This window comes from Heloderma suspectum, chromosome 17 (genome assembly GCF_057233095.1).
Source record: "Heloderma suspectum isolate Gila_16-S chromosome 17, 16-S_ref, whole genome shotgun sequence".
Classification (NCBI taxonomy): domain Eukaryota; kingdom Metazoa; phylum Chordata; class Lepidosauria; order Squamata; family Helodermatidae; genus Heloderma; species Heloderma suspectum.
In genome coordinates, this window is record NC_139474.1 from 6,558,335 (window position 1) to 6,584,653 (window position 26,319).

At 49.6% G+C, this 26,319-nt stretch overlaps 2 protein-coding genes across 8 annotated transcripts in view; one reads left to right on the top strand and one right to left on the bottom strand.

The window, feature by feature from the left end:
- Window positions 1-24,283, top strand: MUS81 (MUS81 structure-specific endonuclease subunit). 7 transcript variants are annotated; one of them, XM_084824353.1, is made up of 16 exons: window positions 1-1,106; window positions 4,266-4,413; window positions 6,254-6,399; window positions 9,093-9,191; window positions 9,474-9,554; window positions 9,730-9,818; window positions 10,609-10,791; window positions 11,786-11,890; window positions 12,349-12,476; window positions 13,799-13,911; window positions 14,163-14,279; window positions 15,918-16,013; window positions 17,979-18,101; window positions 20,079-20,182; window positions 21,313-21,396; window positions 22,686-24,283. In XM_084824353.1, exons 1-16 carry the CDS (start codon window positions 981-983, stop codon window positions 22,750-22,752), a joined length of 1,809 nt encoding a protein of 602 aa, XP_084680479.1. In that variant the 5' UTR covers window positions 1-980; the 3' UTR covers window positions 22,753-24,283. The 7 variants fall into 7 exon arrangements, with proteins under 7 accessions (XP_084680479.1, XP_084680482.1, XP_084680484.1 ...); XM_084824356.1 differs by having other exon boundaries at window positions 1,104-1,298; XM_084824358.1 differs by lacking the exon at window positions 14,163-14,279 and having other exon boundaries at window positions 1,104-1,298.
- The window catches only part of EFEMP2 (EGF-like fibulin extracellular matrix protein 2), a 26,829-nt gene continuing 23,665 nt past the window's right edge, over window positions 23,156-26,319 (bottom strand). Inside the window, exon 12 of the mRNA XM_084824362.1 lies at window positions 23,156-24,663. The gene's annotated coding sequence lies outside the window, so the exon portion shown is untranslated. The remainder of the gene's footprint in view (window positions 24,664-26,319) is intronic.

Below are 26,319 nucleotides of genomic sequence, written 5' to 3' on the forward strand. Positions count from 1 at the left end.
TCCAGGCAAAGCTTTTACTGTGCAATTGCGCTGCCTCAAACATGGAATTTTATGGGGCGGGTGGGTGTCCAGATGATGTCTTCCGTTGGAGAGCCCACTACCTCCCTAGGTTATTGGTTCCATTGTCATATTGCTCTAGACAAATTCATGGAGAAGGCTAGCAATGGCTACTAGCCCTGATAGCTGTGTGCCACCTCCAGCACCAGAGGCAGTGAGCCTGTGTGCACCAGTTGCTGGGGAACAAGGGCTGGAGGGTGCTGTTGCACTCCTGTCCTGCTTCTGGATTCCTGTGGGCAGCTGGTTGGCCACTGTGTGAACAGAATGCTGGACTAGATGGACCCTCGGTCTGATCCAGCAGGGCTCTTCGGATTCTCCTTCTTATCCCCTTTTCCCTTTTGCAGGTTGGTAGGGGCTGAAAAGGTAGCTTGCAACAATCCTGCAGTGTTGTCCACTTCTATATTAATATTGCAGTTTGGGGGCCTGAGTGGAGTGTAGCTTACGACATCCCTGCAATTAGTTATATTTCAGGCTGGAGACTGAGATGAGGCTGGTTTAGATTCCTTCCCAGCGGAGCATCGCCCATAAAGCAACACTCAGAGGTTAGTTCTATTAACCTTGCCCCTTGGACTTTCCCCTGAAAACAGACCCAGCGCTTAGGTGCCTGCAGCTCAGCCTCTTGGTCCATTGACTTGCAGGCAAATCGGTTGTGTTTTCAGGCTGCAGTCCTATACACTCATCTGAGAGCAAGTCTCATTGAACTCAGTGGGGCTTACTTCCGAGTAGGCATGCAGAAGATTGCACTGTAAATGCTCAAAAACTCCAATTCCCCCGCCTCGGGAAGGCGGTAGACACGCTGCTCCCCAACCACAGTAAAATCTTAAGATTTCTCCACTGATTTCCATAGGCAGCAGATCTCACTTCCAGCCCTGGGGAGGAATGAATAAATAAATGAAGATATTGGACCCGCAGAGTCCGGCGTGATGCGCGTCTGCCATTTTTCCGCCCTACCTCTGTGGTTCACCCGCATGCCATCAAGGGCGAAGCGCGCGTGCGCGAGCCCTTCCGTCGCGGACGCTCTACCCTCCTGCCCTTCCGGCGGCTCTATGGTAAGGGAGCACGACGAGTTCCGGGATAAAGAGCAAGAGGGGCGGGAGGCGGGAAAATAGTCCCGGCGCCTTCGGAAGATGCCGGGGCCTCGCCAGGGGTGTCCGAACCCCTTATTTACGCGCTGGCTCCAGGAGTGGCGCGACCAGGCCGCCGAGCGGGGACGCGTCAGGAGCCAACGCGCTTATGACAGGGTAAGCCACGCCCCACGCCGAGGCCACGCCCCGGGACAGGCCACGCCCACTCCGCCCAAGCTCCGCCCACCCCATCCTTTCACCCCAGAATTTAGCCCTTTAAACATATATTATTATTGTGTATTGCTATAATGTGCCAGCAATTAACGCTGTTAATGTTAATAGTCGTTAATTAGTCACAGTCACAGTCACCTCATTAATGAAAGCTATTACTTCATTAATGAAAGTTATTTCACATTATTAACAACGTATAATGAAAGCAACGTATTCATATTTGTGCACCAATCATTACGCGATTGTTATTAATAGTCACTGCTTATTAATGGCAATGTATCTATAATTAATACCATTAATGTTAGCAGTTGTTAATTAATAACAACAGTAACCTAACTTTTGAAAGCAGTTATTGAAATAATTTCATATTTATGCACTGCTTATTAAGCAATTATTAATTATTAATGGCAGTGTATCAATCATTACTACTATTAATATTTGTTAATTAATAATAACAGTAACCTAATTATTTAAAGCGATAATTTTGGATTATTAACAATGTATAATGAATGCAACATATTCATATTGAATATGCTATTAAATATTTATTAATATTTATCCACCACTCATTAAGCAATTGTTATTAATAAGCACTAATTATTAAGGTCAATAATTGCTGAGTATTAATAATGCAGAATGGATTACTAAAATACATAACCATTTTTTTGATATTGCAGACAATGACTTAGCAGTAATAAAGGCCTTAAAAGTGCTAGGCGCTGTACAAAAGAGGTGCTTTCTTTTCAAAAGGCTTTTCCTCCTCTTCATCGGGTTGACTTCGGAGCTATGTCCCTTTTGATTAAGACTGACCCTGTGATAATTTTGGCCAGGCACCACCCTCTGTCTACATCGGCCACTCTTCTTCGTGGTTCTCCCCACCTTGATGGAGAACCCGGACCAAGCCTCCCCAAATCTGGTGCCCTCCAGATGTTTTGGACTTCAACTCCCATCAGCCCCAGCCAGTATGACCAATGTTCAGGAATGCTGGGGGTTCTAGTCCAAAACAGCTGGAAGGCACCAGGACGGGGAAGGCTGATAGACCCTGGTTAAGCCACGCCTCTTCAGGGTCTGCTCCACGCCCCTGGATGCTCTGTGTTCTTCAGGGAATGATGCCATGTGTACTTCAGTGCGCTGGGCGCTTCCATGATGAGCCAAACACCCCTTCTGTGATTTAGCCACGGCCCCTTCTAGGCTTTGCTCCTTCTCCCCATGGACAGCCACCTGGGCAGGGTTCAGAATCTGCCCTCAGATCATAAGAACCTCAGAAGAGCCCTGCGGGATCAGACCAAGGGTCCATCTAGTCCAGCATTCTGTTCACACGGAGGCCAACCAGCTGCCACGGGAAACCCACAAGCAGGACACGAGTGCAACAGCACCCTCCCGCCCATTACAGATCCCTTTTGTCAGGATTGCCTGCTCCTTTTAGGGGGGTTGACACCCCCCTCCGACAAGCCACGCCTTCTTTAAACACAAGCCACTGGCTTGGATATTGTCCCCCTCCACAGCACACATTTTAATGTGCACATTATCTCTGTGTGTCTCCCCCCCCCCCATCACTCACTAAACCCATCTCTGTTGTTTTCCCATAAGTCTGCTTTTCTGGCCTACGAGACGCAGGGGTGGCCATAGGTCAGAGGTGAGCACCTTGTGGCCCTGTAATTGTTTTGGTCTATGACTCCCGTGATCCCTCACTATCAGCTATGCATGTTAATGCCGGTGGGAGTTATAGGCCAAAATATCTGGTGGGCTGCAAGTTGCCCACCCCTGCCATAGGCAAAACTGATTTCTGGTGTGCAGCAGACCTAGCAGAGAGATTGTAACAATTGCACAAGACCTGGAATGGGGATCAAATGGATATATGAACCTCTTGGGTGAGACAAGATCCCTGCCACTCTCCCACAGCTTGTCGTATTATTTATTATTATTATTATTTATTTTTCTATACCGCCCCATAGCTGAAGCTGTCTGGGCTGTTTACAAAAGTTAAAACATTAAAATACAATATACAAAGTTTAAAAGCCATTTACGTAAAAGCATACGGACAATATATACAAACAACATATAACTAAAAACAACTTTGAACTAAAAACAATATTTTAAAAATCCAATTTTTTAAAACAACACAGCTTAAAAACAGTATACAAGAGTCAGCAAAGAAACAAGAGGTCTCAAAAGGGAAGGCCTGCCGGAATGACAGCATCTTTAATGCCGGCTTAAAAACCTTCAAGGAGGTCAGCAGGTGCATTTCAACCGGTAGGTCATTCAACAACCGAGGGGCGCCAAGGAAAAGGTCCTCTTGTGGTGGCTGCCAATCTCACATTAGGCAGCTCCAGCAGAGAGCCCTCAGAGGACCTTGGATGGTGGACCGGACATAGGGAAGAAGGCGCTCCCTAAGGTACCTTGGACCTAGACCATGTAAGGCTTTAAAGGCAAGAGCCAGCACTTTATATTTTGTTCGGAAACAAATTGGCAGCCAGTGTAAAGATTTTAAAACCAGTGTAATATGGTGTCCATGGGATGGCCCAGAGACCAGCCTGGCTGCCATGTTTTGTACCAGTTGAAGTTTCCGAACCAAATATACAGGCAGCCCCAAGTACAGTGCATGACAGAAATCAAGCGTAGAGGTGACCAGCGTGTGCTCCACCATTACCAGGTCCACATGTTCCAGGAATGGGTGTAGCTGGTGTATCAGCTGAAGTTGATAACAGGCACTTCTTACCGTTGCCTCCACCTGGGGTGCCAGGAGCAGGGTTGGGTCAAGAAGCCCTCCCCGCAAGCTACGAACGTGCTCCTTCGGGGGAATGCAGCCCCATCCAGGACTGATTGACATACCTCAATACCTGAATTAGGACCCTTCACGATGAGCATCTCTGTCTTGCCTGTCTTATGTCTCATCCTCTTCCTCATGCCCAGGCACTGAGTTCCCTCCGCAAATATCCGCTCCCCTTGTGCAGTGGGCGTGAGGCCCGCATCCTTCAGTACTTCGGGGAGCAGATCTGCCGCCAGCTAGATGACCAGCTGGAGAAACACCGCAGCGCCCAGGACGGCACAGCCTTGACCGGTGAGTGTGGAGGGAGCCCATTGAAGGTTCATCCTGAGCCTGGTATACATAAGAAATCATATAAAGCAGGATCTATAGGCCGAGTTGTGAATATTCTACGACTTCTCAATTTGGCATGGGGCACAGACTTCAGCTTCTCAGGGGTCAAATGAGACGTGACGTCTACTCCATTCATGTATCAAGTATTGTCTCATATTAATATCAAAAGGGGCATATTGGGCTGTCTGGGGGGTAGATTCCTATGGGAATCAGGTAGTCCTTAATTTATTTGTCTATTTATTTAGTACGTTTCTAATCCACCCAATAACTAATGTTCTCTGGGCAGATTACAAACAGTAAAAAAAACAAAAATGGCATATATAACAGTTAAAAATATAAAATACAATACAAATATTTAAAAGATTAAAGTACAGTATAATACAAAACAAGAAACAGCACTGGAATCAATAAAACAGCCATAATAACCTAGTAGTTCTCTAAAATGCCTGGGAGAAAAGAAAGGTCTTTGCCTGGCGCTGAAAAGATAAAGTAGGTGCCAGGTGAACTTCGGGGGGGGGGGAGTTTATTCTGTAGTGGGATGCTACCACTGAGAAGGCCCTGTCTGTTGTAGCCACCTTCCTCTGGCGGGGGCACCCAGAGGAAGGCCTCTGAAGATGACCTAGGGAACGGAGTGGGTACATGCAGGGGGGATGTGCTTTTAGATACTTTGGTCTGAAGTCGTTTAGAGCTTTAAAGGTCAACAGTAATACTTTGAATTGGGATCGGAGATGGACCGGAAGCCGGTGCAGGAATGCAGAACTTCTTTCAGCCAAATTCCATTTCAGAGAAGCTCTTGGGGGCCGCATTCCAGGGGTGGGCAAAAGAGGTGGGGCCAACCCCCCCCAACATATTTTAGCTTAATGTTCTTACTACCAGGAGCAAAGCCTTAGGAGAGACATTTCAACCTTTTACAGTGGGGGGAAAACCTGCACAAAATCTGGGAAACCGCCAAACCATTGGTGGTTGGGAGAAAAGGGGTGGAGGCAAGGGAAGGGGGTGGGGTCATCTGGGGAACCCCGAGGGCCAGATTGGGACTTGGTGCAGTTCCACACCCCTGTCTTAAGGTATCCTTGCCCCGACTGTTTTGTACAGATATGAACAAGGCAGACACAGGATGAAACGAGCATTGTTTAGTTTGGGACTCTCATCACATGTTTTTAGCCCTTATGGCTGAGAAATTTCAAACTTGAAAACTGGTATCATCTCAGAAGGCAAAGGATGGATGACTTTGCTGTCCGGGTGCAGAGTCTTTAGTGCTATGGCCAGCTCTTTTGGCCCTCTTCCTCTCTTGTAGGGAAAAAGAGAGAGAGAAGTTTGCGCAAAGCAGAACCACGTGTGCACCCTTCCTTGATCGGTTTAGATGGTGGGATTTGCTTCGTGTGCATCTTCCACAATCTTTCCTGTATAGCTTGATCTAGAGCAGAGCTATGCCACATGGTGCCTGTGGGTACCAATGCACCGTGGACACCTTTCTGGGCTTCCACCGAGGTGCCCTATCCCTCCAGCCTTTAAAAAAAAATTAACACATTTTCTTACCGGCCGCTGGCGTTACTGTGAAATAAATTTCTGTTGGCGCTGACCACTGTGGGTTCAAAAGCGTTGCGTAGTCTTTTGGGGAGAGCTCAGACCCCCACCTCTGCCTTGTTCTCGGTCTTTACGGCAGGTTCCTTGTCCTTTGCCATGCCTCTGGTGGCAGCCATTTTTTATGGTGCCCAGGACAGTTACTCACATTGGCAAATGTGCCCACGGTCTTAAAAGGTTGCCAGCTGCTGATTTGGAGAGTTCATACCATGAATTCCAGGTCTGCAGGCCCCAGCTTCCTCTTGGAGGGGGCAAGAAGATGGTGACCTCCCCAGCTGCGAAGTCCTATCTGTTGGTGATATCCCAGTGCTACAGCCTGCTGTGTGCCCCACAGAGCCAGACAAGTGTCAAGGGCAGCGCTTAAAGGTGAGGAGTCAATGCATGTTTTGGCATTCTTACTAATCAGAATGGGTTAGCAAACGTCAGTTGATCGTTGCACAGTTAATTGACTACAGCTCGGTGAATTAAAATCCTCCCCACGGTTAAATTAAAAATGTTTCCCCCTCTTCTTAAAAGTTGGCCTGATACAGAATCCTGTGTAATTTGAAAGCTTGCATCCTGCATTTTAAACATTTGGTGCAATTGTTGTTTTTTAACTGCCTTTGTTGCTCTTTGCAAGGCCATTGCCAACATGCTTTATTGCCACAAAATGCTGCACCACATCTCAGAGAGACGCGGCCGAGGACTCTTTGCAGCGTTGGTCAGGTGCAGCTGTAGAGCTAAGACAAGATGGCCTAGTTCAGCGTGGCGTAGTGGTGAGAGTGTTGGAGTGGGAGCCTGGAGATCTGGGTTCTAGTCCCCCCTCGGCCATGGAAGCTCCCTGGGTGACTTTGGGCCAGTCACAGACTCTCAGCTCGACCCACCTCACAGGGTTGTTGTTGTGAGGATAAAATGGAGAGGAGGGGGATCATGTAAGCCGCCTTGGGTTCCTGAAGGAGGAAAAAAGGCGTGAAATAAAAATAAAACAAATGAATGAATGAAATGTGTCCTCATTTCTGGGCAGGGTGACATGTTCTCCTTCAGCATACTCCATTCTGTCCCCATCCTCTCTCTTTCTTTCTTTCTTTCTTTCTTTCTTTCTTTCTTTCTTTCTTTCTTTCTTTTCCAATTGATGTTCAACATTTCGTGGCGACTGAGCACACTTAACATTTCGTGGCGACCGAGCACACCGTGTGTGTGTGTGTGTGTGCGTGTGTGTGTGTGTGTGTGTGTGTCTGGGGGAAAGGATGTTGGCCCTTGGTTTCTTTCTTTTTAAGGACTGTTTGTACTCCTGCAAAGCTTGGAGTTCCTCTGAGCGTGCTGCTGCATCCCTCTTGTTTCTCAGTGACCCTTTTCGGCTCCATTTCTGTTGGCACTCACCAACTGGCCTACCAGTTGAAATGTTCGTGCTCCCCTCCTTGAACGTTTTAAAGCTGGAATTAAAGACTCTTTTATTCCATTCTATTTCTGTTCAGCGCTCCGAGATCTTCGATGTGGAGCGGTATATAAATATTGTAAATAAATAAAATATTATTCCGGCAGGCCTTCCCTTTTTAGCATTCTCGTTCCTGTTTGCTGATTGTGACATCCTGTGTTTATACTGTATTGTTTTTATTGTTGATTTCCTTGTTTCATTTGTTTTTTGCTTTTGTATGCCGCTTGGAGTATTTTGTATATAGGCGGGACATAAATTGAATAAATGATAATAATAGCAACAGCAAGAACAAGAGTAGCATGATGCATGATCCTATCCTGACCTTGTTATAAGCGGCTTTAAAAGGCAGTAGGTCAGGGCTGCCCCTAGACATTTTAAAAGAGTAAAAGCAGCCAGAAGAGGAGCGAGATCAGTGATAATGGAAGACTCAGATACGGGGGAGAAGGAGGGGGAAGGGATGGGGGGAAAGGAAGCACGTGAAAAGGGGGGTCGTCGTGATCCTGCATGTAAAACGGAAGCAGAAAGCCCCGTTTTAAATGCAGGATTTTAGGCTGGCGTAGAGATGCCCAGCGAGTCCACCTTCTCACCACCATATCACCAGCCGCTCCTCCTCCTCTTCCCTTCCATTTGCTTGCTTGACAGGCAGAGAGTAAGACAGCCAGGGCACGTGCTGCTCCTTCTCACGACCGCCATTGTCTGGTCCTCCCATAAAGCTGGTTGGTGGGAGATTCAGGGCGGATCAAAGGAAGGGCGTCTTCACCCAGCGCAGAGTTATGCCATTCTATGCCATTCGCTTCCACAGGATGCAGTGATGGCCACCACTTTGGATGGCTTTCAAAGGGGGCTGGGCAAATTCCTGGAGGAGAAGGTTATCGATGGCTACTAGTCCTCATGGCTGTATGCTACTTCCAGTATCAGAGGCAGTCTGCCTCTGTACACCAGTTGCTGGGGAACCTGGGTGGGAGGGTGCTGTTGCACTACTGTCCTGCTTGTGGGTTTCCCGTGGGCAGCTGGTTGGCCACTGTGTGAACAGAATGCTGGACTAGACTCCTAGAATCGTAGGGTTGGAAGGGGCCTACAAGACCATCAAGTCCAACCCCCTGCAGGAATCCAAGTCAAAGCATCCCTGACAAGTGGCTGTCCAGCCTCGTCTTGAATGCCCCAGTGTGGGAGAGCCCACCACCACCCCAGGTAATCGGTTCCATTGTCGTATCGCTCTAACAGTCGGGAAGTTTCTCCTGATGTTCAGCCGGACTCTGGCTTCCTGTCACTTGAGCCCATTGTTCCGTGTCCTGCACTCTGGGAGGATCGAGAAGAGACCCCGGCCTTCCTCTCTGTGACAGCCTTCCAAGTCGGTGAAGAGCGCTATCCTGTCTCCCCTCAGTCTTCTCTTCTCAAGGCTAGATGGACCCTGGGTCTGGTCCAGCAGGGCTCTTCTGAGGTTCTTAGAGTGAGAGGCAGGCAAGCCAGCAGGTTGCAGTGGCGAAGAGGAGGAGTGAGTCCAGGGGTCTCTTGTCAGTGGGGTGTGGGCCCTCTGCAGACGCTCAAGCATGTCTGCCCATGATGGAGAGAGGTGCATGGGGGAGAAAACTCTACTGGCAGAGTCTCTGAAGCAGGCACAGCTCATCCTTCTGTCTCCTTCTAGAAAAAGCAGCCTGGGTCACGCCAGCGTGCCAGGGGACACGTCCCGGCTCAGCGTTCTGCCGCCTATGCTGTGTTGTTGGCTCTCTACCGGGACAGTAGGGTAAGAACTGGTTGGTGCAAAACCCAGTGGGCTCCAAAGGAGGGCATTTGCAGGTAGGATGGGGGGCAGTTGTGGCCCTGGAGCCCTTGAAGAAGGAGTGTGTGGGGAGACCACAGGAAGATGTAGCACCCGTGCCCCTAAAACTGGGGAATTGTGAGGGGAATTTTGGGTGTGTGTGTGTGGAAATCTGACTCAGAGGGCAGCAAAGGTGAGATGAGGCTAAGAGAAGGGAATCTTGGGAGGGAACGTAAACTTGTCCTGCCTTCTTGATTCCTTTCCCAGAATCCTCACACCAGGGGTTACCTGACAAAGCCAGAGTTGCAGAGAGCAGCTCAGCCGCTGTGCGATAAATCTTTCTCTCTGGTGAGTTCCAAGGCTGTTTGTCTGTCCTTAGGGTCCAGAGCGAACATCAGGTTGTGGAACAGCTTTGTCTGTCTGCCTGTTACCTCCCAAATGTGGCTCAACCCCACTTTATTTTGCCACCCTCTCTCTTCGGTTATCACGTTCACTGTTGCTGGGGTTTTCCCTCCCCTTACAGCCTGATCCTGGGAGTAAGAACACTGCCTGGTCTGCAGTCAGCACTCTGATTCGCAAGGAGCTAATCCTCAAGACCAATATCCCAGCCAGGTGAATATACTGCCCCAGAGATTTGGGGAGAGGGAGAACCCATGGATTTAACTTGTGTTGGAGTTAAGATGTGCGAGCTTTTAGCATGATCCGCATATTTGATCCAAGCTTTGGTCCAAGTGAACAAGTCCTAGAAGTTGTGTATGTATGCATATATTTATCTCCTAGAACAGGGGCGCAGAACCAATTTCAGCCTGAGGGACGAATTCTATTTCAGAGAAACTTTCAGGGGCTGCGTTCCAGTGGTGGGCGGGGCCAAAGGCAGAAGGGGTGGGGCTAAAAATATCAGCCTATTGGAGCTTAAGCTCTCACTGCCAGTAATTAAGCCTTAGAAGGCATTTTGACCTTTTAGAAGGTTGAAATCCCATGGCTCAGTGGTAGCGCCCCTGCTTTGCATGCAGAAGGTCCAGGTTCAATCCCTGGCATCTCCAGGTACGGTTGGAAAAGTCCTGCTTGAAACCCTGGAGAGCTCCTGCTCCCAGTCAGTGTCAACAATACAGGGCTAGGTGGGCCAAGGTTCTGAGCCGGTATAAGGCAGCTTCCTATATTCCTAGAATTAAAAGTGCACTAAACCTGGGAAACCTCCAAATAGATCAGGTGGAAGGGGGTGTGGCTATTCAGGGAATCCCAGAGGGACGGATCGGGACCTCAGGACAGCTGGGCTTGGCCCCCAAAGCCCAAGGTTCTGCATCTCTGATGTAAGAGAAGTGGCAACAGGATGGAAGGGGGATGGAGAGGCAAGCAGAGCCCAAGTGGAGGTGGTGTTGACTTGTCTGCTCTGCTCCACCAGGTATTCTCTGACTGAGGCAGGGCTGGCCTTAGCTCAGGAGCTGACACCTTTGGAAGAGCCAAAGGACAAGGACAAGGACGCCAACTCACCAGCAGCTGAAGCCGGAGAAGCCCTGCTGCTTTTGGAGGGGGACGATGGAGGCGGGCCGTGCTCGGACAGGTTGGACAGGGGTGCCTCGCCCGAGTAAGTAGTCCACTCCCCTCGCCCCATTCCCTAAACCAGACTTGCCCAACCTGGTGCCATCCAAATGTGTTGGACCCACATCCCATAATTCCCAGCCAGCATGGCCTTTGGCTGAGAATTATTGGAGCTGCTGTCCAACACACCTGGAGGATGCCCGGTTGGCGAAGGCTGCCTTCAGCTGCTGTCTGCCATTTCTCTGGGATTTCAGTTGAAGGCAGAGGTGGAGAAGCTGCCTTGGGGGGACCGTGAATGTGTAGGTGACGCCCTTTCACAGCTGTGTCTAGGGGAGGAACCGTGGCTCAGTGGAAGAGCACCTGCTTTGCTTGCAGAAGGTCCCGGGTTCAATCCCCAGCGTTTCCAGGTAGGGCAGAAAAATTCCTGCCTGAAACCCCGGAGAGCTGCTGCTGCCAGTCAGTGTCGACAATACTGGGCCAGATGGACCCATGGTCTGAATCAGTATAAGGCAGCTTTCTATTTTCTTTTTTAAATCAGCCCTTTATTTAGCATCAGGAGGACTGGAACCTTTCTTTTTAGGGAAGACCATAGCTCAATAATAAGAGCGCCTGCTTGGCATGCAGAAGGTTGCAGGTTCGATCCCTGGCCTTTCCAGGTGGGGCTAGGAAAAAATCTTGCCTGAAACCCTGGCGAGCCACTGCTGCCCGTCAGTGTCGAAAATATTGGGCTAGGTGGACCCAGGGTCTGACTCAGTACAAGGCAGCTTCTTATGTTCTTATGCTTTTTGTTTTAAATTCTGTCTGTAAGCTACCTGTTGCCCTCACCCCACAGTTCCCTAGAAATTCCAGACACATGCCAGCCCCGCTCCCTGGCACACCTTGGCCACGGCATGTCTTAAGAACAAAACACCAAAGGGAAGGAAAGTGCTGAGACTTCCCTGTGCTAGCAAGATTATGGAATCCACTTCCTACTAGACAATGGTGCCGTTGGTGTAATCTCCAGATAGGATCTGATGGGATTCTTCTGTTTTTTATTCCAGGTCAAGCTGTGGGGAGCCAAGGGCAGGGCTGTTTCAGCCTCAGTTTATCTTTCACCCTGGGCAGTTTGATGTTATCCTCTGTGTAGATGTCATTGAGACCACAGGGTGAGTGGCAGCTGTGATGATGGAACTGAGAATGTGACACCTGTCAGGCCAGCTCGCAGATTTTCCATTTTTCTGTTTATCTTGCCAATAGAAAGTTGCACAAATTACAGGTGCAATTTGCGTTCTGTGCAAATTCCAGCTGTAAATTGCTTAATTTGTGCAAAATGTGGCTGGAATTTGCGCAAATTATGCCAGTTGCACCTGCAATGTGCGCAACTTTCTATTGATGAGAAGGAGAGGACCCCCCCCCCCCCGTTCCCGGATTTCGGGGAAAGCCTGTGGCTTGGCTCACAAATGCAAGCTGAGTTGGGTGGGCAGTGGGGAACTGATGGGCCCCAAAAGGGCCAGATTTTGAAAGGGCAGACATCCCCAATAAAAACAAAAACAAAGTACAGCTGCCAAGCCTGAAGTCTGCCTGTTCCAGCTCTAAATAGCTGCTCCCACCCTTTCCCTTTCAGTGGCCCCGCATCCCGGAAACAGGACTTGCTGAATGAGCTCCAACGCAACAACGTTCCCTTCAGCGTCCGGAAGCTGCACGTCGGAGACTTCCTCTGGGTAGCCAAGGAGAGGGTCCCTCCCGTTGCAGGTGTGCGTGGTCGGGTTGTGTGTGTGTGTGTGGGGGGGGCACTATGGCAGGGGTGGAGCTGTTGGAGGGCCGGACCAGGATTTTGCCTTCCCTTTGAACTTCATCCAGCACCCACCTGCGTTGCTGGAGAGCTGGTGCCTCTTGGCCGTACCTTTAGCAAGGGGTGGGATCTCTTTCCTGCCTTTGTCCTCCTGGTTTCGCTGTGCAAGATGACTTAGAAGAACACCAAGAATTGTTTGGGATGGGGAGGAGAAATTCCTCCGTTCTCACTCCAGCCCCCCCCCCCCCATCCTCATGGCCGCACGGGGGCCTCTTACTCCCCGCCCAAACCCGCATCTTCTCTTATGGGGGTAAGGGTTATGTGGAAGAGACAGAGAAGGCTGTAGGAGCCCTTCTCTTTGATCAGTAAAGCTCCTTCCATCCCTTTCTTTTTTCTCTCTGAAGCTACGGTAGGCATCGCTCACTTAAAAAGAAAAGAAAAAAAATGCTTACCTCTGTGAGGGCTAGAAAGTTGACTTTAGTTGAAGCTGAACATAGGTAACTGGGAACTGCTGTTTATGGTGGGCATTGCCTGCTGAACTGCATTGGAGGAGGGGGCTCTGAGTGTGTCTTGTCCCTTGCCCCCTCCTCATTTATTACTTTGATGTTGCACCCTAGGGTAAGCTTTTCCGACCTGGTGCCCTCCAGATGTGTGGGACTACAATGCCCAGCATGCCCCAGCCAGCCCTGCTGGCTGGGGCATGCTGGGTTTTGTAGTCCTGCACATCTGGAGACCACCAGGTTGGGGAAGGCTGCTTTAGCGTTTGATCCCATTAGAATTAATGTGAATTCATTGGCCACGCGGGCTGAGGATAGTGGGAGTTGTAGTTCCACACATCTGGAGGGCACCAGGTTGGGAAAGGCTGGCCAAGAAGGTGAGCTGATGAAGAAGGTGAGCCAGGGAGCTCCCTCCCCCCCGCCCCCCATGGTCAAATCTCGCCTCAGCCTAGGAAGCCTCGCCCATCTCCCACACGAGGTTAAAAACAGTGGCCTGCCTTGCAGGGCTGTTGCACGGATGGCTGAGCAAATGGCTGCCATGCACTTGGAGCACTTGAAACTGAAATATCCTCCGTCATTTGGTGTTCAGAGTCCTTTGTGCACGTCATCAGCCACCCGAACAACCCTCTTGCATGGGAGGCCCGAGGGCAGGCCAGCTTTCGAGGGCAGTGTTCCCAGGAGGGCACCAGGTTGGGAAAGGCTGTCCTAGGATATAAAATCCTTGACATTCTTCCAACAGTTACCCTCATCTTCCTTCCTTCCTGTCTTTCCCCCACCCTTTTCAGGGCAGCTGCGGCCACCTGCAGCTTGGGAGCTGGTGTTAGACTACGTGGTGGAACGAAAAAGGATGCCTGACCTGTGCAGCAGTATTATTGATGGCCGCTTTCGCGAGCAGAAGGTACTACAGGCCTGGGAACAGCAAATGGAGGCCTTGTTAGAGTTAGGAAGGGGCTGAGATTCCTGGAAGCTGACGCAGAGGTCACCTTGATCTTGGTTTCAGTATTCTATTTAAGTTCTTGTTTGTATCCCATTGTTTAAACTCATTTTCCGAAGCAGCTTACGTTAGGAACAAAAGCAAATTATGATAACCATAAAATATAATATAAAACGTAAACCACCTGCTTTCTCCCCCACCCATCACACACCCAGTTCCGCCTGCGGCAGTGTGGCATCTCCCACCCCATCTACCTGGTGGAGGATGTGGGCTCCGCACAGCACCTCAGCTTGCCTGAAAAGACCCTGCAGCAAGCGATGACCAATACCCAGGTATGGACTCCCCAGGAAGGTCAGCATTTCACCTTGCCTGCTTATATACTGCACAACCCCGGCAGGGCTTCCCTGTGGATGCTTCCACCCCAGCTCTGCCAATCCCCTGTTCTGCCACTCGCTTTGTCGAGAGGCAGTGGTTCTTTTTGGATGTTCAGAGGCAACGGACACACTGATGGGTGAAAGAAAGGAGTTTATTTAGCTAACACAGGCCAGTAAAGCAAGGAAAAAATAAAACAATGCATTCGCAGAACGTCAGAAGAGCCCTGCTGGATCAGACCAAGGATCTATCTAGTTCAGCGTTCTGTTCACACAGCGGCCAACCAGCTGCCCACGGGACACCCACAAGCAGGGCAGAAGCGCAACAGCACCCTCCCGCCCAGGTTCCCCAGCAACTGGGGTACATAGGCAGACTGCCTCTGGTACTGGAGGTAGCACGTAGCCATCAAGACTAGTAGCCCTTGATAGCCTTCTCCTCCAGGAATTTGTCAAACCCCCTTTGAAAGCCATCCAAAGTGGTGGCCATCACTACATCTTGTGGTAGCGAATTCCATAGTTTAAGTCTGCACTGTGTGAAGAAATCCTTTTACCTGTCCTGGATCTCCCACCCATCAGCTTCATGGAATGACCCCTTTGGGTTCTAGTATTTTGAGAGAGGGAGGAAAAGGTTCCTGTATCCACGTTATCCACACCAGGAAAATTACCAGGCGTAATTTTCTACATTCCTTCAGTCACCAGGAACCCCGTACTCTTATCTTAAGAACAGCAAAGCAGATAAGAGCGGTGATGAACAGCTTCAAAGATCTGGCCCCTGGTACCTGACGACTCAGCCCACAGAGAGGCTCTGAATTGGAGGGCCCCAGGGAATCATATACCCCTTAATCCGTCCCATTCTGAACATGGTCCCTGGACTTCATACATTCTGCATTCCTGTAGACTGCAAAACAACCAGCCTCAACAATTAGCAGGCAGGTAGCCCAACGCAGATAGCTCCCATCTTCACTCTCGGCTGGTCTTCACATTCTGCCAATGTTTTTATTTATTTATTACATTTCTGTACCGCCCCAAAGCCGAAGCTCTCTAGGCAGTTCACAGTGATTCAAACCACAATGTACAGAATAAAAAGAGTATAAAATATAAAAGCTTAAAACTACAGTATGAAAATACAACCAGAACAAAACCTCACAGCAATGCAGAGATTTAAAATACAGTCACAGATTTAAAACAGCAATGTTAAAAGACTAGAGCACTAAAATGCTGGGAAAATTAAAAGGTCTTCACCTGGTGTCTGAAAGATTACAGCTTTATCTAAAAACCCAAGATACAGCATCAACAAGTGATTCTCTGGGAACTAGCATAGCTACCACCACCACCCAATCAGCTCAACAAACAGGCAGTCTAGACATGGGCAGGAGAACTGATGTACCACTGACTCCTCAATATACAGTGGTCTTCTGCAATTCCACTATACCGTCTTCATAGCTGACCCAGAGCTCAATCTCTCTCTCTGACCCTGGATTCTGCCTCCGTTGCTAACCTGGCCCCTGCCTTTGCCCCAGCTTTGGGGTCACTCACATGGTGGGGGGAAGGAGAGGGAGAGTCGGAGGGGACCAGCCGCATAACCATCATCTTCTCCAGGTGGTGGACGGCTTCTTCGTCAAACGCACCCATGACCTTCGTGAATCTGCTGCCTACTTGACCCTCATGACACGCCACCTGATCAAATTGTACAGGGTGAGTTCAGAGCAAAGTGGGGAATGGGCGTCTTGGCCCCAGAATGGTGGCACGTTGAACTTTTCTGTCTCTCTGCTGCTCTGTTTTTCCCCCTGGTTTGTGAATTTTATAATTGGAGGTTATGTTAGCTTTATTTCAAACTCTTGTCCATAAGCCAATTTTGAGTATATTTATTTATTGTTATTTATGGAAAGTTTTTTGTGATGGTAACAATAAAATAAACCCCCTCCCTCCTTCCCAATTATACAGGTGATGCTACAAGACACAGAACGGGAAGCCTCCATTATCCCCCATGTTTCCTTCCCCCAACTCTTCCTTTCAGGTCACTGACATCTGTGTCTTACATATTAAAACATTTACAATTATTGCGTTCACATCTGGTAATTTGCCTATTTTGCTACTGCATTTTTGGGGAGGGGGAGGAATTCTGAGTTTTATAAAAGAATGGCAGGATCCAAATTTTTAAACTAAAATAAAATATGCTTGTAGCTGTAGGGCTACAACCCTACATAGGGAATGTTTTTTCTGTTGGGGGCCCCATGCTGACAGTGGGGGAAGCTAGAGCCAAAAGTGGCCACAGCCACCCCCCCGCTCTCTCTCCCCCCCGCTCTCTCTCCCCCCCGCTCTCTCCCCCCCGCTCTCTCCCCCCCCCTGCCGCCTCGGTCCTCCCTACCCAACAGGCTGCTGGAAAAGGGACAGAAGTCTGAACTTATCACTTCTGGAGGGCTTTTGAAATTAGGCTGAGGGATGCAGTTGTCCACCCCAGTTGTAGGACTTATGTGTTTAAATTAAAATTTAATTGAAATGATGGATGGTGGAACTCAAGCAGTGCCCCAAATCCACATCCACGATCACCAGGTCACACTTCCACGTTCAGAGGTAGCATATGAGTATCAGATGCTGGGTGTCAGACAGTAGGGAAGGGTGAATGTCTTCATGTCCTACTTGTGGGCCTCCCGGGGGCCTGTGGCTGGTTAACATTGGAAACAGGATCCTGGGCTAGATGGACCATTGATCTGATAACAGCCGAGCTATTTATTTTATTTAATACATTTCTAATCCACCCAATAACTGATGTACTTTGGGCAGATTACAACCTAAAAAACTAAAATGCCCCTCTCCTCCCCACACACATAACCGCCCCCTTGCCCTTTTCTCCGAGGTTGCCTTTGTGACCGTGGAGAGGCAGTTGGCATGGATCTCCACGTTGGGTGCGAGGGGGCAGGGAGCTCGGGCTCCTGGGTCCCCGACCTCGGATCCAGGAATCAGGAGTATCCTATTCTAATAAGGAGTATCTTATTTTATCCTAATAGCCCTCCCAGACGCTGTTTAGGGACCATAGGATTGCCCTCCCCATCTATTTTAATACGTACTTAGTTCTGCAGGAGATCTCCAACCGCTCTTAATGGTCAATTATTTTTAATACAGGTGCTTACAGACTCGTAGGAGGAGTTCCTCTTCAGGGAGGGTCTGCCCTCTGTCTCAAAGAGAAGGCTGCCGTTTTTCCTTCGTTTTTAAAAAACTCACATGCAGATCCAGTGAATCAGTTAAACTTCGTACGAGTGTCAATCTCTCTCTCTCTCTCTCTTTTTTTTTTTAAACTGGTGACTTCTCCATTCCCTGGCTTGAATGGAAGGAAGTCCTTTGCTAGCTTGCATGTTTTATTTTTACTTTTTCTCCTCATGACTGAGAACTTAGCAAGGGTTATAAGGATATGAGGTCATAGTATGAGAACGCTGCTGGGCGGGGAGGAAATGAAAGAGGGGTGATGCTGTACATCTAGAAAGAGGAAGACGAGGCTTTAATCCAGCCTTAACCAACCTGGGATGTGACGGACTAGAACTCGTATCACCCCCAGGAATGGGGGCAATGGAAATTGTAGTCCAACACATCCAGAGGCTGCTCTAAGCCTTGTAGCTGCTGGGCAAGGAGCGGTTTCTCTTTTATTTTATTTTCCCGCTTTAGGACAAAACGCTAGTGAGCTGTACCAAGGAGGAGCTGGAGCGTGAGCGCCCCCTGCAGCCCAGCCATGGCTCCTGCCGGCTTCTGACCTTTGCTGAGTTTAACGAAGGAGCTGTGAAGAACAAGGTGCTTTGATGCAACAGAAGGAATCCTTCTTAAGTGAGGAAATGCGGGAAGAGCCATAACTCATTGGTAGAACACCTGTTTTGCATGCCAAGGGTCCCAGGATCAGGTGATGGGGAAAGACCCTCCTCTGCCTAGATGGACAAACAGTCCGACCTGGTATATAAGGGAAGCTTCCTCTGTTCCTAAATGGGGTATTTGTGTATGTGTGTGTGGATCAAAAGGTGGTCTATGAATACCAAAAACCAATGTGTTCATGTGTTCTTCTGTCCCCACACACTTTCCACCTGTTTTTAATGCCGGCAGAAGCACTATTTCTGATTATGTGAAAGCCACCCTTGGGTGACGTCTTTCATTCGGACCGGCCAAAACATCACAAAGTCGTGAGCAAGCTTTTGAGTGCTCCAGAACCCTTTATCAGGCTGAATATTTAACAAACTTCCGAAGGAGGGGGAAGAGAGAGAGAGAAAGAGAACCAGGGTGTTCTGTTATTGACCCAAAATTATCCTGTTATTGCCCCAAAGTCTGCAGTTCATCGCAGTTTCTAAGATGGACTGCAGGAGGAGTTACACAGATGGAACAGCATTAGGAGCGAGATAGATTTCAGCATACGCCACTGGGGCAAAGCAAAAATGGGTCCTCGACCCAATTTTTCGGAATGATAAAATCTAGTAGTGACTCAGTTCTGTCTCCAGCCCTGAGTGGGACATGTAGAATTGGAAACGGCCAATTGGAGGTTGTGTCATCCAACCCCCTGCTCAATGCAGGATCTGCAATTCAGGATGCATCTACAATGTCCCTGAGAGAAATGTCCAAGCTCTGCTCAAAGGCCTTCAGCAAAGGAGAGCCCCCCCTCCCCACCACCACCGCAATCTTTCTCCACTGCCCAGCAGCACTTACAGTTAAGGAAGCTTTTCCAAATGTTCAGCTGAGATCAGCCTCCTTGCCATCTCCACCCATCAGTTCTAGCCCTGCCCTCTGGAGCAGCAGAGAACAAGCTTGCTCCATCTTACTCCTGACAGCCCTTCAAATGTTTTTAGACCACTATCATGTCTCCCTTTAAACTTCTCAAGGTTCTGTGTTGTTCTCTGTCATTTGCACTCCCCGTGAGCTCAGTCACTATTCTTCCTCCATTTTTTAACTGACAGGAGAGAAATGTAGAGCTGGCGTGGTGTAGCGTTTAGAGTGTTAGGCTGGGAGACCCGGGTTTGAGACCCTACTTGACTGTGAAACTCACTGCATGACTTTGGGCCAGTCACCGCCTCTCTCAGCCTCACCTACCTCACAGGGTTGTTGCGAGGATAAAATGGAGAGGTAGATAAGGATAATTATAATTATTTTATTTATTACATTTCTATGCCGCCCCATAGCCGAAGTTCTCTGAGCGGTTTACGAAGATTAAAAACCATTGAAAATACAGTATGCAAAGTTTTAAAACCATTTACATAAAAACACACAAACAGACAGTAGATACACAGACAACATACTGTATATCTAAAACAACCTTAGGGCGCAATCCTATGCATTTTTAGACAGAAAAGAGTCCTGCAATCCCCAGCATGCCCCTGCCAGCTATGCTGGGAATTGCAGGACTCTTTTCCATCTAAACATGCATAGGACTGTACCCTTAAGCAATCAACTAGGACCATAAGACAAATCCAGGACCTGATTAAACTCATCGTATGCTGCCAGATGCCTGAGAAAAGAGAAAGGTCTTGACCTGGCCCCCAAAAGATAACAATGTTGGCACCAGGCTGGCCTCATCAAGGAGATCATTCTCTAATTGGGGGGCCACCACCAAGAAGGCCCTCTCCCTTGTTGCTGCCTTCTGAGCCTCCCTCGGAGAAGGCACCCGGAGGAGGACTTGTAGGAGGAAAGGGCGGGATATAAATGTAACAAATAAATAAAATAAGCGGATTTCAGGGCTGGAGAGTCACCCTTCTTAATCCTTGCTGTCTCTCTCACCCCTTTGTCTCCCAGGCCCAGACGGTGAAGGAGGTCTTTGCCCGGCAACTCCTGCAGATCAGCGGCATCAGTGGAGAGAAGGCGGCAGCCATATTGGAGAGATACAAGACACCAGCCAGGTAAGAAAGTGGAGAGCCGTAGCTTATGGGGCAGGGGGGTATTAAAGGGATAAATCAGTCGGGAAGGGGCCGTATGTCGCTTACGTGTCTGTCCAAATTAAAAATGTAACCTCTGCAAGGAAGAGAGAGAGAGAGAGCTCCCAGCCCTCGTTGGTTATTTATTGTTCACCCATCTTAACTGAAGGTGCAGAAAACTACATCTGACATGATCAGAGAAAGATGCAGCACCTTCCTTTATAGAGACATGCCTCCCATATGGTCGCCTCCCCAGGTGGTAGATGCTGGGTGCTATTTGAGGCAACAGAGGGGGAGAAAGAGCAAGCTGGTGCATGGGGCCCAATCCTGGGATTTTTAGTTTAGAAAACGGGACATTTGAGGGCTGGACTGGCTGAAACTGCAGGAGATCCGCGATCAAATCTCCCACTTAAAAACAGATGCATATTTAAAATGGCCATGGGGAGTAGCTGTCTGTCTTAGGAATGCTGGAATCTGCTTCATACCAAGTCAGCCCATATACTGGTCCATCTAGCCCCCATATAGTCAGCACTGACTGGCAGCAGCACCTCTCCAGGATTTTAGGCAGGAGTTTTCCTAGCTCTGCCTGGAGATGCCAGGGATCAGACCTAGACCATCTGCATGCAAAGAGGGTACTCTTCCATTGAGCTATGGCCCTTTCCCTAAAAATAAGGGTTCTAGTCCTCATGGTTCTAAATAAAACATTGGTTTAAATAAGGAAATAGAAAACTGACTCAGTGTAAACCATGGGTCCATCTAGGTCAGTGTTGTCGACACTGACTGGCAGCAGCGGCTCTCCAGGATTTCAGGCAGGAGTTTTTCCAGCCCTACCTGGAGATGCCGGGAATCGAACCTGGGACCTTCTGTGTGCAAAGCAGGGCCTCTGCCACTGAGCTATGGCTCTTCCTCAGAGATAAACCCTTCCCTGCCTGAGATGCTAGGGAGCTGCTGCTAGTCAAAGTAGATGATACTGAGTGACAGGGACGGACAGTCTGACCAGCTCTAAGGCACCGTCTCAGGCTACCAGCGCTCTGAGTGAGTTTCCGTTTGCATGTTGGCTGGCGGTGGGACCAATGGTCACCAGGACCCTTCACGGCATTTCTGTCCTTTCTCAGCCTGCTCGCCGCCTACGCCGCTTGCCCGACTCCACAGGGCCAGGAGCAGCTTCTGAGCAACGTCAAATGTGGCAAGCTGCAGAGGTGAGTGATGGAGCTGCACCTCCCCCACCCCACCCCCCGGGCTTGGAGCTCAGTGGCTGTATGCGCAATGGCATCTTGCGCAAAAGCCCCATTGAACCACAAAGGACGTGGCTTCCGGAGCCTCCGGCGACAAATTGGGGGTCCAGCGGTGAGGGGCATCGACGGCCTAGTGGAGGCTTTTGCTTTGGAATTTCTGTCAGAACATGCATAAGAAGAGCCCTGCTGGGTCAGACCGAGGGTCCATCTGGTCCAGCATTTTGTTCACGCAGTGGCCAACCAGCTGCCCACGGGAAACCCACAAGCGGGCAGGAGCGCAACAGCACCCTCCCGCCCATGTTCCACAGGAACTGGTGTACACAGGCTAGAAACATTCCAGGTGTCACAGTTCATAACTGGCACCGGGAATGTCCTCTGGCCTTCATTCCAAAGTAGCAGCACCCTCTCTGTCTTGGGTTTCATTGAGTGCAAGAGTGCTTCCTGCTCATCATCCCCAGCAACTGGTGCACATAGGCAGACTGCCTCTGAGATGCAGTAGCATGTAGCCATGAGGACTAGAAGCCCTTGATAGCTGTCTCCTCCAGAAATTTGTCCAATCCCCTTTTAAAGCCATCCAAATTGGTGGCCATCACGACATCCTGTGGCAGCGAGTTCCATAGTTTAACTACGCTCTGTGTGATGACGTCCTTCCTTTTATCTCCCCTGAATCTCTCACCAATCAGCTTCATGGGAGCTGGGTTCTTGTATGATGAGAGAAGGAGAAAAATGTCTCCCTATCCACGTTCTCCACACCAGACATAATTCTGTACATCTCTACCTGTCTCCCCTTACTTGCCTTTTTTCCAGCATGGTTTAGTGGTTAGAGTGTTGGACTGGGACCTGGGAGATCCAGGTTCTACTCGCCACTCAGCCATGAAGCTCCCTGGCTGACTTTGGCCCTGTCACTGACTCTCAGCCTAGCCTGCCTCACAGGGTTGTGAGGATAAAATGGAGAGGGGGAGGATCACGTACACCGCCTTGGACTCCTTGGAGGGAGGCAGGACATAAATGTAACGGAGAAACAAACAAAATAAATTTGGGAGATGAGACCACAGAAAGCGTGAAGGGAAGGTCCAGTCTGTCTTATCCATCCCCCGAGGGTGCACCCATGTTGAACTCAGTTGCCTTGAGAATTGGCCTGTTGTGACTTTTTGGGAGGTTGTGTGTGTGAAGAAGAGATGTTGGGCCTGTCCTTCCCTTCTGCCATTCTGTAACCCCTGTTCTTCTTCTCTTTCTCCTTACTTCCTCTGCAGAAACCTGGGCCCCGCCCTGAGCAAGACTTTGGCCCAGTTGTACTGTACACCGGGACCTCTGCCTTGAATCAATGAAGACTGTGTGTGTGTATTACCATCTTGCATTGGAATATATCTTTCCTCTACTGGATTTGGGGAAAGGCTGTGGTGACCAGAATTACTTGCATAGTTGGAAGCTGGCTAAAAGTCGGCCCAGGAAATACCCATCACTACCGCTTGTAAAAAAAAAAAACTCTGCAGGGAAAAGGGCATGTGTGATCTATTGGCCCAGCATTACGTGACGGAAATTGACTGGCCTGAAATGCAGTTCTTTCGCACCAGCTTAGAAGTTGGGTGGGGGGGATCAAGTTGATTCTACCCCATCACTAAGAGTGTTTAGGGAAGAGCTCATTACTGGATGCTCTGCAATGTCCGCACTCTTGGGTGTCGAGTTCTGGCAGGGCCTATCTCATTCCTATTTTTGTTTGTTTAAGTTCTTCTTCTGCTCTTAATATTCTAATAAAATTGTTAAGATTGTTTTTGCAAAAGATTTTTGGTTTTCAGTCCCAGAGGTGCACAGAAGTGGTGTATGTGTGTGTTTGGAGGGGTATGGCTTGACCCCTTCCAGGGGGTCAGACACTGTAAGTGGGGGGGAGGGATATGCCAACCTCTCCCCACCACCACACCATCTCTGGGCCTAGCTTGGCCTTTCAGATGGTGAAATCTTGCCATCCCCTGTGCTACAGAAAAATGGCCAGTGGTCTCACTTGCCGCTGTGGAGGAAACACTTGTTCCTTTAAGTCAGAGGTGCGGAACCTCAGGCCATGACCCCTCTCCCCCAGCCATCAATCATTTGATGGTTTCCCCAGCTTTTGTACATTTTCCCCCCATTCTAAAGAGTTGAAAAAGTAAAAGCTGATTAACTGGGCCAGTTCACATGATTGCACCATGGTTACTAAGACACGGTGGCTTATTAACCACCCTGCAGTTGTGCGAATCAGGTCATAAGAACATCAGAATAGCTCTGCTGGATCAGACCAAGGGTCCATCTAGCCCAGCGTCCTGTTCACACAGTGGCCAACCAGCTGCCCACAGGAAACCCACAAGCAGGACAGGAGTGCAACAGCTCCCTCCCGCCCATGTTCCCCAGCAACTGGTGCATATAAGGCAGACTACCTCTGAAACTTCAAAGATCACCTCCAACTGTGATTTTTATTACCTGTTCAAGGGTTAGAAAAGAGGGAGAAATGTCTCTCTCTCCTCTTTCTCCACACTATGGATAATTTTATAAACCTCTGTCACTTTCATTCTAAACTAAAAAGTCCATAATATTTCAGCCTTTCCTTGTAGGGGAATTGCTCCAGACCCCTGATCAAGTTGGTTGCCTTTTTTTCTGCACCTTTTCCAGCTCTTCCATTTCCTTGTCTTTTTTTTAGATGGGGTGATCAGATCCACCACCTAGAATGGAAAACAGGTTCTTCCTAACTGCTAGGGAAAACCCAGATCATGGAACCTGAATGGGGTCTGAAGCATTTGGGTGGTTGGGGCAACACACAGACACCACAAATTGTCTTCGTTGAATTGTTTCCTTTAAAAAATATATATGTTTTACTACTTTTTGTTTGTCTTTCTTTCTTTTAACCAGAAAGACAGGACCAGAGCCTTCTCGCTAGGTTCAAAAGTCCCCTCCGTTCTCCGAGATGCAGGGTTGGCTCCTCTCCCTTGCTCCCCCCACCCTTGGGAGCAGGGAACAGGGTTTCATTGTTGGGCAGTGTTGTGACTCAAAGGGCGGCACTGGAGGGGGCTGGCTGTCGTTCCATGGTAACAGCGCACGTCTTTAAGCCACGGCTCTGGCTGCCAGAGGCTTCACTCGATCACAGCTATCGGTGCTTGTGGGTCATGGGGGGTGGGGGTGGGAGAGACGCGAGGCTGTGACATTCCTTCCCTGGCACTTGGGGTCACGATGCCTCGTCTCTGGATTCCTTCCCCCAGGTGTTTTCTGCGAGGGAGAGAGAGAAAGAAGAGAGTGTAGCCATGCACGGCGCACCCCTCCCAATCCCCCGGAGGGGTTGCACGGCCCTGGAGTGGCAAATGAGAATTAGATGGGGCTGTTATGAGTGGTGCCCAGGTCTTAATTTGAGGACAGTGCCCCACCCCAGAACCTCCTTGAAGTTAGTGGCTCAGACCTGAAACCTGTGAAGCATTAGTGACGAAGAGTGCTTTTAAGCAACAAGGAACACATACGCACGCACATGGCCAGCGTCAAGGGTAGGCATGGTTGGGCCACACCCCAGCAGCGGCCCACTGACAAGAACTCCTGGAGTTGCTTCTCCTCTTCCCCCTGGCAACCCGCTTCTTCCCCTGCCTCTCGCTCTGGCCCAGACAACGGTGGTGCTGAGAAGGGGGAGCAGGAGATGCCACGGCCTCCTTGCTCCTTGGCTCTCCGCCTGCCAAGCAAGCGAGCGGCAGCCATGATGAGGAAGAGGAGGAGGAGCAGAGCAGCTGGGGACCATGGCGCTGAGAAGGTGGACTCACTGAGGGAGGGGGCCCGTTGCGGAGGTCTTGCCCAAGCCCCCCCCCCCCCAGCACTGCACACAATACAACCCTACCCCCCCTCGATTCGAGATCAGGACCCTGATCAGCGAGGCCGACTTCACTCCTAGCCCCGCTCATCTGCACGGTTAAGCTGTACTGCACCGTTCGTCCCCTCCGCTGGGGATTGCTGGCTGGGGGATGCCGGGAGCTGCAGGTCTTACTTCCGCCTAAACGTGCGTAGAGTTTAAGGTTTATTTTACTGAAATCTGAGGCTCAGCCCCAAGAATATCTTTTGATGCCTTGGAATGCAGGGGGATAAAAATAACTATATGGGGGCATCTGAGCATGTGCAGAGGGCCTTTGCCTTGCCACAGAGTAACCCGAGTCAAGCTCCAACAAATCTGAGACTAGGGTCTCCTGCGTGTTCCGGTCAGAGAGTGCGGTCCGGGACATACCTGTTTTTTAGGCCTCTTCCAACATTGCCATTTGGTGTGACTTCTCTCCCTTTGCAAGGGGGCAAGCTCAGAACATGTAACCCCTTGGATCGGAGGGGAAAAGAATAAATATTGCCTGCAACGTTTAGGACTGGACAGTGGTGATGAACTTTGGCTTAAGCAAATAAAAGGCCCAGGAAAGGCACACAGGATGCTGACTCGGTATAAGGCAGCTTCCTATGTTCCTGTGCCTTTTACAGGAAGTCAAACCACTGGTGTCCACTGCTGACGCCACTTTGTGTCAGACCAACTGGTCCTTCTAAGCTCAGCATTGTCTAAATTGCAGGGGTTCAGATGGGGGCTTTTCCCCAGCTGTACTGGGAGATGCTAGGGATTGAACCTGGGACCTTTTGCAAGCAAAGCAGGTGCGCCACCACTGAGCCTTGGCACTTCCCCTTAAACGAAAGCAAGATTCAAGCCCTCATGGTTCTGAATAAAGGGCTGATGGAAACTAGGGGTGTTGGAGAAATCCATTCAACGAGTTTTCCTAGGCTCAGTCCCCCGGATTTTGTTTTGGTTCCTGCTGCAGCACCTGACTCAATCTGCAGCGAGTTGGGCCAGTTTGTGGATTTTCTAGGAATTTTGTGGATTTTTTCAGGAGGTTTGCAATCTGAGCACTTCTCTGA